General features: G+C 39.7%; 2 protein-coding genes across 7 annotated transcripts in view; one reads left to right on the top strand and one right to left on the bottom strand.

The window, feature by feature from the left end:
- Positions 1–6164: 6164 nt before the first annotated feature.
- Positions 6165–6818, bottom strand: LOC115833219. Its single transcript, XM_030806515.1, has one exon. The coding sequence runs from the start codon at positions 6816–6818 to the stop codon at positions 6165–6167; it is 654 nt and encodes a 217-aa protein (XP_030662375.1).
- Positions 6433–13733, top strand: part of ACSL4 (acyl-CoA synthetase long chain family member 4) — an 80860-nt gene continuing 73559 nt past the window's right edge. For 2 of the 6 annotated variants that reach the window (XM_030806724.1, XM_030806729.1), the window contains exon 1: positions 6617–6697. The gene's annotated coding sequence lies outside the window, so the exon portion shown is untranslated. Of the gene's footprint in view, positions 6698–13733 lie in introns of all 6 variants that reach the window. The other 4 variants (XM_030806728.1, XM_030806723.1, XM_030806725.1 and 1 more) reach the window with 4 other exon arrangements.

The raw sequence follows: 13733 nt of genomic DNA, 5'->3' as shown, positions 1-13733 counted from the left end.
TCACGCCATTCTCCTGCCTCAGCCTCCCGAGTAGCTGGGACTACAGGCGCCGGCCACCACGCCCGGCTAATCTTTGTATTTTTAGTAGAGACGGGGTTTCACCGTGTTAGCCAGGATGGTCTCGATCTCCTGACCTCGTGATCTGCCCGCCTCGGCCTCCCAAAGTGCTGGGATTATAGGCCTGAGCCACCAAACCCGGCCAAAGCTGAAGGGTCTTTTAAGTTTAATGTGTTCTGTTCAATTAAGCTGTCTCTCCCCCCTCTTTTTTTCCCAATAGAATGTTAAAATATTGTTCTCCTGCAAAAAAAACCTCCCCAATTTCAAATACCAAACAAAAGAAATGACCTCTCTCTACCCAGAATCAAACCCAGGGTGAACTTCTCCCATGAGAAGACATTTATAGCAAATACCTTGAAGGTGAATCACAGATTTTAAGAAAATCATTTTTATCTATTATATGTATCTAATACAGACTGTCTCTATACAGACAGCTTCCAGAATCTGTGGCTAACTTCAGCTCTTTCTTTCCTTTCTTTTCTTTCTCTCTTCTCTTCTCCTCTTCTTCTCCCCCTCCCCCTCCTCCTCCTCCTCCTCTTCTTCTTCTTTTCTCTCTCTCTCTTTTGGAAAGGGTCTCACAGTGTTGCCCAGGCTGCTGCAGTGATAGGTCATTGTAACCTTGAACTCCTGGGCTCAAGGGATCTTCCTGCCTCAGCCTCCCAGAGTACCTGGGACTCCAGGTGCATGCCGCCACACCCAGTTAATAGATTTTTTTTTTTTTTTTTTTTAGAGATGACATATCACTATGTTGCCCAGGATGGTCTTGAACTCCTGGACTCAAGTGATCCTCCTGCCCCAGCCTCCCAAGTAGCTGGGATTTCAGGCATGGGCCACCACACCTGGTCTTAACCTCAACTTTTTACAAGCTTGTTTCAATGGTATCTTTGAAAGAGTTCAACAAATCTAATTTTGTTGCCAAAGGGCAAAAATTTAGGTATGATGATCTAGAACAGCTTAGGAACTGGTCCTCCCTAAGACTATACTCTCTTTATTGAGCCATGGTGTAAATAGGCCCTATGTGAAGGTTTCCAAATTCTCTGTAGCTGTACATCACTGTACATAAGCTAAACACATTCCAGAAAGGCTATTTGTAAAGCAAATTTTCATTCAGTAAGGCTCATTTTTCCACTGATTGTCTCTTTATTCTTATTTATATTACAAAAGAAGTGCCTGTTCACTTCACCTCTTTTGCTCAAATAGAAGTAAGTATATAAAGAAGTCTCTGATCCCTTTCTGTAGAGATAACAACTGTTCATTATCTGGTATAGATCTGGTATAGATCTTTCCAGATGTTTGCTCCACACACATACTGTGACATATACTTATTTTTTTCAAAATGAGAATGAATTATGTGTATCGAACTGCAAATTGCTCTTATTCACTTAATAATATATCACAAACATCATTTCATGTCATTATGTTTGCATATAGATATTTAAATAATTGTGCCTCATTCTTTTTTTTTTTTTTAACCTAACACAGTATTCCATAGTATGGATATACCATAAGGTATTAACCACATTCCTATTAATGAACACTTGGGATTTTTAATTAATTTTTCACTATTAAAATAATACTCTGGTTACTATTCCTGTGCGTATATCTTTGTGTATTTGTTCAAGTTTCTCTGTATAGTAGAGCCCTGTACATGAAAATGTCAAAGAGTATATGCATTTTAAAATTTAAAAGATACTGCCAAATTGTCTTTTAAAAAGGCCAGGCCGGGTGCAGTGGTTCACGCCTGTAATCTCAGCACTTTGGGAGGCCGAGGCAGGTGGATCACCTGAGTTCCGAGTTCGAGACCAGCCTGCCCAACGTGGTGAAACCTCATCTCTACTAAAAATACAAAAGTTAGCTGGACGTGGGGGCGGGCACCTGTAATCCCAGCTACTCAGGAGGCTGAGGCATGAGAATCTCCTGAACCTGGGAGGCAGAGGTTGCAGTGAGCTGAGGTTGTGCCACTGCACTCCAGCCTGGGTAACAGCGCAAGACTCTGTCTCAACAATAAATAAATAAAATAAAATAAAGGGGCCAAACCAATTTACACTCCTACTTAGAATATATGAGTGCAAGTTTCTTCATCTTCTTGCCAAAATTGAATATTATCAATCTAAAGATCTTACCAACTTGAAAAGAAAAATTAAAAATATTTAATAACCTTTTATATCTATTTCTAAAAGTAATAATTATTAATTCAAATGTATTGTTAAAAATGTTTTATTTGAATAACAGTAATTTGGCTTGTATCAGGTGCCATGTAGGGTCCAAGTGAAGCAGACCGTTTTATTACAGAATTTTGGTTTGAAGAGGGATGCTTTGAATAAATATCCAAAGGTTTAATCAGTCCAATAGTCCCAGTGGGGACTATTCACTCAGTTTCAGAGTGAAATAGTCCCATAATTATTTAATCATAATTATAGGGTTTGTCTATTTCATAGAAGGCATTAGCAATAGGAATATTTATAGGATTGATGGGAATGGAGATTAACTTGGAGGTCAGATAGTGATTTAGTGAATGAAGTGGCTGTAGACCACTTCTCAAGGAATTTGTCCTTAGTTGTAAAGAAAGTTACTGAATAAGTAGGAGAATCTGGAGAAAGATTGTTCTGGTTCTAGCTTCCTTTTTCTCACATGTGAAATGAAGAGGTTGAACTTGGTGATTAATAGCCATCATTTTATACACACTTGCCATAAATCAGGAATTTTATAGGCATGATTTCATTTAATCCTCCCTCAGAAGAGTCTTATGAATGAGGTACCATTATTATCCCCAATTTACAGAAGAGGCTGAGGCTCAGGAAAATGTTATATAACTTGGTCTAGGGTGGTTGGCTTAAGTCCAAACCCATATGGTTTCCATCCTGCTACTCTACATCTAAGTGGCTTCCCAGCACTAATAGTTGAAGAATTTGAGTAAGGGACACTTTAAAATTTTGTTATTTTACTGGTCTTTTAAGAATAGGACATATTGGAAGCTTTTTGTATGTTAAAGGGAAAGGATAATAAAAAGAGATTTAAGGCAAGTTATGATATTGATGACCTATCTTTTTTCGTAATATTACTGGGCTAGAATCACTACAGAGAGTGGGCAAAAATATACCAAAGGCAACTTTCTTATAGATTCAATGACAACCACAGCAGATTTTTCACATACTCATGGCCTTATGGATAATAAAAATATTTTGTTATTTTTGATTCTTTATGGGAAGGTTGCACAAACAATTTCAAGGATAACTGTGGAGGATTTTATTTAGAGGGTGTTGGAGTTATCTTTAAAAAGGACAAATAAGGAGTTTCATGAGAGAAACTGAAATTAAGTTCCATTAAAATCCTGCTGTGATTTTGATGTGGACCACACTGTCTTGATGGATTAATTTGTAAAGACTTGACTCCATACAATACTGTGTCTTCCTATCTGGGTGCACTAGATGTCTATTTGTTTTGGTGTTTCCATTAATTTAAAAACCTGAAAAATGTGCCAGAATGAAAAGAAATAGTTATTTTGAAAAAACAAATCATTTCTCAAAAATAACATTTAGATGTAGCTACTATGCCTTTGATCATTTTTGAAAGGAGTGGCTTAGGTTATTATGTATGTTCACAGTGAGATCATCTTCTACCTAGGTTTCTGATTTCACCGGTTGTTTAACACAAGCCACTAAAGACAATATTTGGCTTGGTTGTTGGGTCTGCAAAAAATAAGGTTTGTTAATGACAAAATCTAACACAACTTGTCAATGCAAATATTATTATGAAGTCCTGCTGCTTGTATTTAGACCACAGGAGAAAATTATTATTATTCCACAAACCCGTGAAGTTTAACACGCAAAGGCTTGTTCCACAGTCAATGAAGAACAGTTGTTTTCTGCCCTTCCATAAATAACTAATGCCAAGAGCAGCCTGGCTATCTGTTTCAGCTTCTTGTTACAGAATAATAAAAGAGGCAAGGCCTAAATATCAGTGCCTGTTAACAGAGCTGTCCTTTAAATTCTGTTTAGCTTCCAACAGACTAATTCTCATGATTTTAGTACTTATTACATTGTATTTTGAATCTGTTAATTGCATTGTACATTTGCCTAACTCTTCCATTTCCATACGTTTATCCATTCCATTTCTAATTGGGTTGGTAGTTCTGGGTAGGACTCATTACAGAGGCAGCTTGATGTAGCGGCAAGCACCCTGGTCTAGGAGTCATAAGCAGTGTAGTAGGAAATTCAGGCTGTTACTACTTAGTTGTGTGACTGGACAAGACACTTAACCTGCATCTATTTCTTCATCTGTGAAATAGGGATAATAATACCCTATCTTCCTAACTAATAAACAACGTTGCAAATGTTCTCTTTAAAATGTCAGACGGCTGCTTGGGAAATATTTTGCTCCTGGGCAGTAATTTCTGGAAGGTTTCTGATGACAAGAAATTAAGCAAGGTTTGTTTTGACTCCGAAAAAGGAAAGCTGGAAATAGCGTGGTTATACTTGGTTTCCTTTTTGGAGGTATAGTTCTTCTTTCCTCTTCAACTTGGGTGCAGTTAAATGTGGAAGAAGGTGAGATGTGGTAGGTGATGAAGACAGCCAGAACTGTACACACTAATGAATAGCTTAATAAGAGATCTTGAAAATCCAAGTAGTTTCTTGGTCTGATAAACATATCTATATGTATATCATACACACATTTGTATACCAAAAAACGGATAGTTTCAGGCTATAGTGATTTCTTTCCTTTATATCTTGTAGAGCTGGAGGAACTTCAGTAAGCTGAAGACTCTGTTCAGAGGAAATTACCTAATTGAAAATGTCTGGGCTAAGAGACTGACAATAAAGGAAGCTGGCAAAAGTACTCCTTAATTACAAGTTCTTTTTCATCTTCATCCAACACATTGATTTATGTGCTACACTGGGTTTGTATTATATCTATATTTTAATTCCACAACTAGACACTAAGTTTATTGAGAGCAGCGATATTCATTTCTTCAATTTCATTTGTGTTAACCCAACTGTAGGTGATAGTGCTCTGTACATCATAGTTACCCAGTGAATTACATACCTGACATATGATTGCTTATTTCTGGTATTCAAACAAGATTTCATAAAATAAACATGACAATTAAACTCGTTTGAAGTACTGAACTTTGTAGGTCAATCTTGAAAAAGGAAGCTACATGACTGTCTTAGCAATATTTATAGGTATATTATATATAAGTGGGTGGGTTTCTTGGAAATTGAATTAGTAATATGGCTTTAGTAACACAAAAACTATAGCTCTGTGCTCTCAGCTAACCACTTTTAGTGTCACCTGGGCTGTTTATTAAAAATTCAAATTTCTTATCCCTACCCAGATCAGAATCAAAATACCTGGGGGTTGTAGCTCCAGGTACCTACATTTTAACAAGCACCCCAGATAATTTTGATGCACACTGAAGTCTAAGAACTACTCTAGCCTGTAATCTCAGGTGGTAAGGCATTTTATATATACATATATATACACACACACACACATATATACACAGACAAGCACAAATGGTAATTCTATGGGAAAATGGAAATCAGCAAGTGAAGTGAAATGTCGATTACCATCAGGAACAGGAAGCTAGTTCACCATTACACATCAGGAAACTGGAAGAATTCTTGAGATTTATTTTTTTGGGTGATATATTCTTGGCAGTTTATCAGGCCTCATTTGCAATTATGATCTGTCCCTTTTGAAGCCCTCAGATAGTTCGCTGGCATTTTAATTTTAATGGCAATTTCTTGCATCTGTTGGAATAGCATTCGTATGACCGGCTTATAAGCAATGATCAGGGCTAGTAAGATGTCACAAAGCTGTGGTGACTTTTCCTTATCAGTTGGGGGTTCTTTTGCCATGAAACCATCGTGGAAATGAAAGACAACGTGAAAATCCTGCGTCCTTGTAATATTTCATCAGTGGGAGTGAGCGGGGATCTTAACGCAGTGAGAGGCAAGATAAATGGATGAGAGGCATTAGTTCAGGCTTACAGGAGCAAGATGCTTTTAGTCAAAGTGTTTAAGATAGCTCTCTAAACGAGGAGTAGTGAAACCCAAAAATGAGTGTCTTTTGAGGGCAGCCGGAAGATGACCCGAGGGGAACTTTTATCCTGGGGTGGAGTCCTGCGAAGCAAGCCGCAGGTGAGGGCGTGGGCCAATTCTGCGCCTCACTGCTGTTAGGCGCAAGGACCTTCGGAAAACACTCAACGGCTGACAGAAGCGGATCGCCAGCGGGAGCAACAACTTGAGGCGAGCCGTTAGCCGCCTCGCCTTCCCCGCAGCGCCCCTCCCGCGCCTCGGGAAGCCCGTTCGGCTCCGCCTTTTCGGCTGACGTCCCGGGCGAGCGGGGGCGGGCGCGTGGGTGGGCCGAGCAGTCTGCAGCCAGCGATTCGGCTGGCTCTGCCACACCACCGCGCGCCCCCGCTCCGCCCGCCCCTCCGGGCGCGTCTTTTCCGGGCTCGCGCTGAGCCCCGCCTCCGCCGGCTGTCCGGGTGCGCGCGCGCCGCTGCGGCTTTTTCTCTGGCCTCCGCGGCGCGCTCCTCCTCGTCCCAGCGCTAGCGGGCACGCGGTTCCTTTTTGCGAGCTTCCCGAGTGCCAGGCGCCGGCCGGCTGCGAAGACGCGGTGGGCCGCCCCTCCGGTGAGTATCCCTGGATGGGGAGGCTGCGGCCCCGGCACCCCTGCCATGTCGGTACCAGGGCCCCATTTCCAGGGGGGGACTGGCGTACCTCACCTGAGCCGGGAGGAGGTTGGGTGGGCATTCCAGCTCCTGGAGTCGGCTGGCTTTTTTCCTTGAGCCAGGGCTATCTATCCGCTCGCCTCCGCTGGGGTCGGGAAGATTCCCGAGGTCACTGTATCTGCCCCTGTGATGGAGTCTGGGGTCCTCGGAACCCCAGCCTGCCTCTTCCTGCCGCTCACCGCATCCCGAGGGCCAGAAGTCATCTTCCTGATCGGGGTACTAGGCTTTGCCACGGCCCTTTCCAGAGGAGACCATGAAGTGCTTGCTAGACCTCCAAACGACCTTTAGGGTGCCCCTAAACCTCAACTCCATTTTGTCCCCTCCCAGTCGCTCTGTAACTGAGGGCTAGGGAGCCTCTCTAGCCCTAGAGGCATCCGCCCTCTCGAATTTGAGGGATGCCCTCGCTTCCGATATCTTCCTTGCTTCCGATATCTTCCTAGCTTCCGTAGGCTTAGGTATGTTAGAAAACAGCTGGATCCTGGCGAAGCGTGCTTTCCTTCCTTCCCCCACCCCCGTTCTTTCTGTCTACATCCCTGCCTTCAGTGGGTGCTATATATTTAGTATGAGCTTTATTCACTTCCTCTTCCTCTCGTTTGAGTGCCCGAAAGAACTGTGGCTGATGTCTATAGACATAGAAAAATCTAGGAGAATATGATTCATTGTCTAACCCCATCAAGGGGTTACATATTTTAAATAAGACGTCATTTCTCCTCTTCACTCCAGCATCTCCTCCTTCAAAGGCATTTTTCACCCTCTTGAAATTAATTTGCTGTATTCGCTCTTTTCACCTAAAAAAAGGTCAATCGTCGCTCTGAGAAACAACAGTGAGATGCAGAATAAGGGTAAAATGGCATTGAAATGAATCCCTTTGAAAAAGTAAGCGGTTTGCTTTATCAGTTAATGGTCTCATCAGCGCTTCAGTTTCCTCTTCTGCAAAGATCAGTCTGTTGAACTAGAGCATATCAAAGGTTCCTTCTAGTGTTTTGATTCTAGGACCTCTAAATTCATGCAGGCTGCGTAATGCAAATTTAACCTGATTAAAGCCTTATTTCTCATAGTCGCTTGTCACCTTAGTTTTTCTTTTATTTTGTCTCTAACAAGAAAGACTTTTAAATGTTCTTGATACATAAGGCAGCAGGTGGAGATTCAATGATGGTACTGCCATTGAGCAGATCAGTCAAGATTTTAACAGTGTAAGGCCTCTTCCTTAAATTGTAAAATAGCTCATCTTTTGATTGAAACTGCTAAAGTGTAAGACATGTAAGACTCCTGTTAGAATTAACACTCTCTGCCATTTAGGTGGGGGATGAAACATTAAACCGTCAGTATACTTGTACCTTAGAATAAAGTACCTTATTGTCCTGATATAAGAAATAATTTGACAACTAAAAATCCATGGAAGGTGTAATACAGCAATTGAAAGCTTGAGTAAATTCAGTTTTGTGGGTTTTTTTTTTTTTTTTTTGGAAAACCCCCTATTTAAAAACACAAGTGATTTAGATTAAGATATTTCTTTCAGTATTTTTGATAGGGGTGAGATGGGTGAAGAAAGAAGAGTCTTGTTCAATTCAAAGACAAGAGAAATGAATTGGAACTCTGGAGAGGCTCAGGTTCTAGACCCAGCTCTAGATATATATATAACCTTGAACAAGTCACTTCACCTCTCTTAGTTTTTGCATCTGTAAAATAAGTGTCTTTATGGTTGTTGAAATGATCCACAAGTCCCCCAATTTGAATGATACATTCTTATAATGAATATATATGATAAATATGTATATACACATGTGTATATATATATGTATACACACATGTGTATATATATATATGTATACACACATGTGTATACATATATATGTATACACACGCACATATAATGCAATTTGCGTTAAGACTGTCATAAATCCTGTTATACCAGTTGACTAGAATGTTTTTCTCAAAGGTTTGTGTATAGTGGTTTCAATTTAGGTATACTTAGTTCTTAATTAATCCTGATTAAATAAATAATTATATGTGAAAATCTATAAACTCAGAAGCATTTTACAAATGTTGAGTATTATGTTAATTTCTGCTTGCAAGTGAAATGTGTGTTATACCGCACTATTTTTTAAACGTCCATGGCTTTTAGAAATTTATAAGGGAATGGCTGGGTGTGGTGGCTCACGCCTGTAATCCCAGCACTTTGGGAGGCCAAGGCTGGCGGATCATGAGGTCAGGAGATCGAGACCATCCTGGCTAACACGGTGGAACCCCGTCTCTACTAAAAATACAAAAAATTAGCCGGGCGTGGTGGTGGGTGACTGTAGTCCCAGCTACTTGGGAGGCTGAGGCAGGAGAATGGCGTGAACCCGGAAGGCGGAGCTTGCAGTGAGCCGAGATCGCGCCACTGCACTCACATACTGCCTTACAACTGTAATTGGCTAGGAACTTTAAAAGAATATGTGGACATCTCATTCATTTATTAATTCATTCAACTATCTTCTTCCTTCATCTGTCACATATGTCAGGCCCTCAGGACATGATGGTTAAGAAGACAAACCCTACTCTATGAGTTTATATTTGGGCTGATGGAGATGGTTGGGGGGCATGTGGAGAGACAGATGTACATCCAGTTTATTTTTATTAAAAACAACAACAATCAAATCAAGGACAAACAAAATTCTGGAGAAGTTAAGGCTCCATAGGGGAGGAAGAGATGATTCTATTAATTGTAGCCTGTAGACTCTTTGACATTACCTTTTTCTCCATCCTTTCACTTTCAATTGCTGGGCCTTTAGCAAAAATAAAAGCTTTGTTTTTCCACTTCTACCATTGGCTGGTCTTATATACTCTTTCTTTCCCTTATAACTTTTTATTTTGAGATAGTTGTAGATTCCACATATAGTTGTAAGAAATAATACGCTTTATCTAATTTCCCCCAATAGTAACCTCATGCATAAGTATAGTGTAACATCACAACTACAAAATTGAAATAGATACAATCCATCAACCTTACTCAGATTTCGTCAGCTTTAATGCAGTCATCTGCATGTGTGTATTTAGTTCTACATAATGTTATCACGTGTAGATTTATATAAGCACCACCACAGTCAAGATACAGAACAATTGCATCACCACAAGGATCCTTTTTGTTGTCTTTTTATAGATGTAGCCATCTCCCTTCATCCCTGACTCCTGGCAACCACTGATCTGTTTTTCATGTCTGTAATTTTGTCATTTCAAAAATGCTTATATAAATGGAATCACACAGTATATAACCTTTGGAGACTGGCTTTACTTCGCTCAGCCTAATTCCTTGGAGATTAGTGCAAGGAATATATCCTTTATCAATGGCTTGTTCCTTTCCATTGCTGAGTAGTATTCCATAATATGGATTTACTGCAGTTTGTTTAACCAGTCACCTGTTGAAGGGCATCTGATGTTTCCAGGGTTTTTTGTTTCACTTATTTATTTATTTATTTATTTATTTATTTTTTGCCTATTTTGAATAAAGCTCATATGAACAGTTGTCCACAGGATTTTGTGTGAACATAAATTTCTGTTTCTGAAATGCCCAAGAGTGTACTTCTTGGGTGGTATAGCACTTGCATGTTTAGTTTTCTAAGGAACTGCCAAACCATTTTCCAGAGTGGCTGTACCATTTTACATTCCCACCAGGAATGTGTGAATGCTCCTCATCCTTGACAGCATTTTATTTTTTATTTTAGCCATTCTCATAGGTGTGTAGTAATATATCCTCCTAGTTTTAATTTGCATTTTTCTGATGGCTAATGATGTTGATCATTTTTCCATGTGTTTATTTGCCATCTCTATCTTCAGTGAAATGTCAGTTCATGTCTTTTGTCCATTTTCTATTTGGATTTTTTTTAACCTGGTGAGTTTTAAGAGTTTTATTATTATTATTATTATTTGAGACGGAGTCTCGCTCTGTTGCCCAGGCTGGAGTACAGTGGTGCAATCTCACTGCAAGCTCCGCCTCCCAGATTCACGCCATTCTCCTGCCTCAGCCTCCCGAGTAGCTGGGACTACAGGCACCTGCCACCATGCCTGGCTAATTTTTTTTTTTTTGTATTTTTAGTAGAGACAGGGTTTCACCGTGTTAGCCAGGATGGTCTCGATCTCCTGACCTCGTGATCCACCCGCCTCGGCCTCCCAAGGTGCTGGGATTACAGGCGTGAGCCACCGCGCCCAACCTTTTTATTCTTAATACTAATCATTTGTCAGGTAGTGGTATGAAAATATGTTCTCCCAGTCTATAGCTTGTCTTTCCAACCTCTTCACAGGGAATTTCACAGAGCAAAAGGCTTTAATTTGGATGAGGTCCAGTTTATTAATTTTTCCTCTATGGACTGTGCTTTTGGTGTCAAGAAATCTTACAAACTTTTGTTATTTAATTTGATTCCTTTCTGTTCTGTATAACATCCATTATTTCTGTAAACTATTTGAGCATTTTCTCTTTCAACAATTTTAGAGCTCAAATATATTCTGTGAACAAGTGGCCTTAATGGCTTAGAATGTTAATACATATTCACATGTGCTCTCACTATATTAAAATGGCTGCCTTAAAAATATAATGTCTACCTCACCAGGCTGTCAAATGCAACATTAAAATTTGTATTTTAAAATTAAATAGACACATGATATGCTAAAGAGGTTTTTGGTTTCACTTTCCAAATTAAAAATATTTTGGCAAAACTGTATCATTTTCCATCAAGGATTTTGGTAAGTAATCCAAAAAACAAATTTGTGTTCTTATTTAAATGTACTTTGAAAGTCTACTTCTGCATTTTGAGTAGTGAAGTTATGATTCATGACCATGTATTTAGCAGACTTTTCTACTCACTGATTATGAGAATAATGAATAAAAGATCATTGTATTTGACTGTCTAGACTGCATTTTTCCTTTTATAGCAGCTACATGACACTCATTGTAACTATCTTTTGAAATAAATATTAGGTTCAAGGTGATGTTTACAGTTTTATATTTTGAAAAATGTATGTGCTCATATGAGAAGGACTTACAGGAAAAGGTTAGTGATTAATTTTGAGAATATTCATTTCTGTAAGGCAGTACTGAAATTATTATTTGTCCCTTCAGTGTTACTATATTTACTCAAATATGTGTGCAATGAGGGAAGTAGATTGTTATTTGAAAAAGATAAAACATTGGTATAAGGCAGGGGCTGGCAAAATATTGCCTGTGGCCAAATCCTGTCCACCACTGGTTTTTGTAAATAAACTTCTCTTGGAATATAGCCACATCCATTAATTTATGTGTTTTCTGGCCGCATTCACAATACAACATCAGAGCTGAAACAGAGCCCTTATGGCCCATGAAGCCAATTTTCTCTCTGGACCTTTACAGAAAAAGTTTGCTGACCCCAGAGATAAGGTAACCTTATAAATTGTTGATTACACACACACACACACACACACACACACACACACACACACACACAATTTAACAAACTACCCTGACTTTTTATACCTTCTGGTTACATTTCCAGGTGATATTGTGATTCAGGAGAGTGCATTCATTTTCTTTACTAAGTCTCCAAAGCACTGTGGTCTAGGAGCAGCAATAAGGAATGCATAGAGAGTTGAGATGGTTGATTTTGTTAAGTGTGGGTTATTTAAATGTGAATGTGAATTTACATGTGTGGCAATCAGTAAGCTGCAGATAGACTTCTATGCAGCCTATGATGTCTTTTGGAGACCCTGTTGTGAGCCGTAGCGGTAATAAGAGAGCCAGGCATGGTAGTGTTTTTGCTCCTGAAACTGCTATGTGATCTTTAAGTACATAGTAGTAAGAGCCTATCAAACTGAGCTTAGACTGTTGGTTTATTATTTTGTTTGTACAACTTCCTTTTTTATAATGAAGCAGTTGACACTTTAGTTCTTTTAAGTGTTCTAAGTGTGATGTTGAAAATGGAAATTGAGTAAAGACAGGTGGCTGTGTATTTAGAAAGTAATAAATCTCCATCTCTCATCATACCCAAAAATAAGAATACATTTTAAAAATCTAAGTATATATTTAAAAAAATCTTCTGGAAAGTGTAAGACATCATAACCCAGTTAAAAAGACAAGTGATGGCAGGGCACTGCGGCTCATGCCTATAATCCCAGCACTTTGGGAGGCCAAGGTGGGAAAATCTTCAAATAGAGTTGAGCCCAGGAGTTTGAGACCAGCCTGGACAACATAGTGAGACCCTGTCTCTACAAAAAAAAAAAAAGCCAGGCATGGTGGCATGTGCCTGTAGTCTTTGCTACTCCAAAGGCTGAAGTGGGAGGATCCCTTGAGCCTGGGAGGTTGAGGCTGCAGAGAGTTATGATTGCACCACTGCACTCTGGCCTGGGTGATAGAGTGAGACCCTGTCTCAAAAAATAAATAAATAAAATAAATAAAAATGAAAAAGCTTTTACATATGCATTAGAAGCTTTAATTGACCTCCACTTAATTGACTCACTACATTGAATAATTTTTATTTCCTTTGTAAAATACAGTGTACGCTGAATACTTGGTATTAGTTGGTTGATCTCCAGTTTTACAGTGTGCTTGTTTACCTACCAGTACAGTAAATGTTTTTTTATTACTAAACCTGTATGTGTTGGTTGTATTTTTTTTTTGTTTGTTTGTTTGTTTTCGAGATGGAGTTTTGCTCTTGTTGCCCAGGCTGGAGTGCAATGGTGCCATCTTGGCTCACTGCAACCTCTGCCTCCCGAGTTCAAGCAATTCTCCTGCCTTAGCCTCCCGAGTAGCTGGGATTATAGGTGCCCACCACCATGCCTGGCTAATTTTTTTTGTATTTTTAGTACAGACGGGGTTCTGCCATGTTGGCCAGGCTGGTCTTGAACTCCTGACCTCAGGTGATCCACGTGCCTCAGCCTCCCAAAATGCTGGGATTACAGGCATGAGCCACCGTGCCCAGCCTGGTTGGAT

Source organism: Nomascus leucogenys, chromosome X (assembly GCF_006542625.1).
Source record: "Nomascus leucogenys isolate Asia chromosome X, Asia_NLE_v1, whole genome shotgun sequence".
Lineage (NCBI taxonomy): Eukaryota > Metazoa > Chordata > Mammalia > Primates > Hylobatidae > Nomascus > Nomascus leucogenys.
Note: the sequence above shows the minus strand (reverse complement) of the source record. Positions and strands in the feature narration are given on the sequence as shown.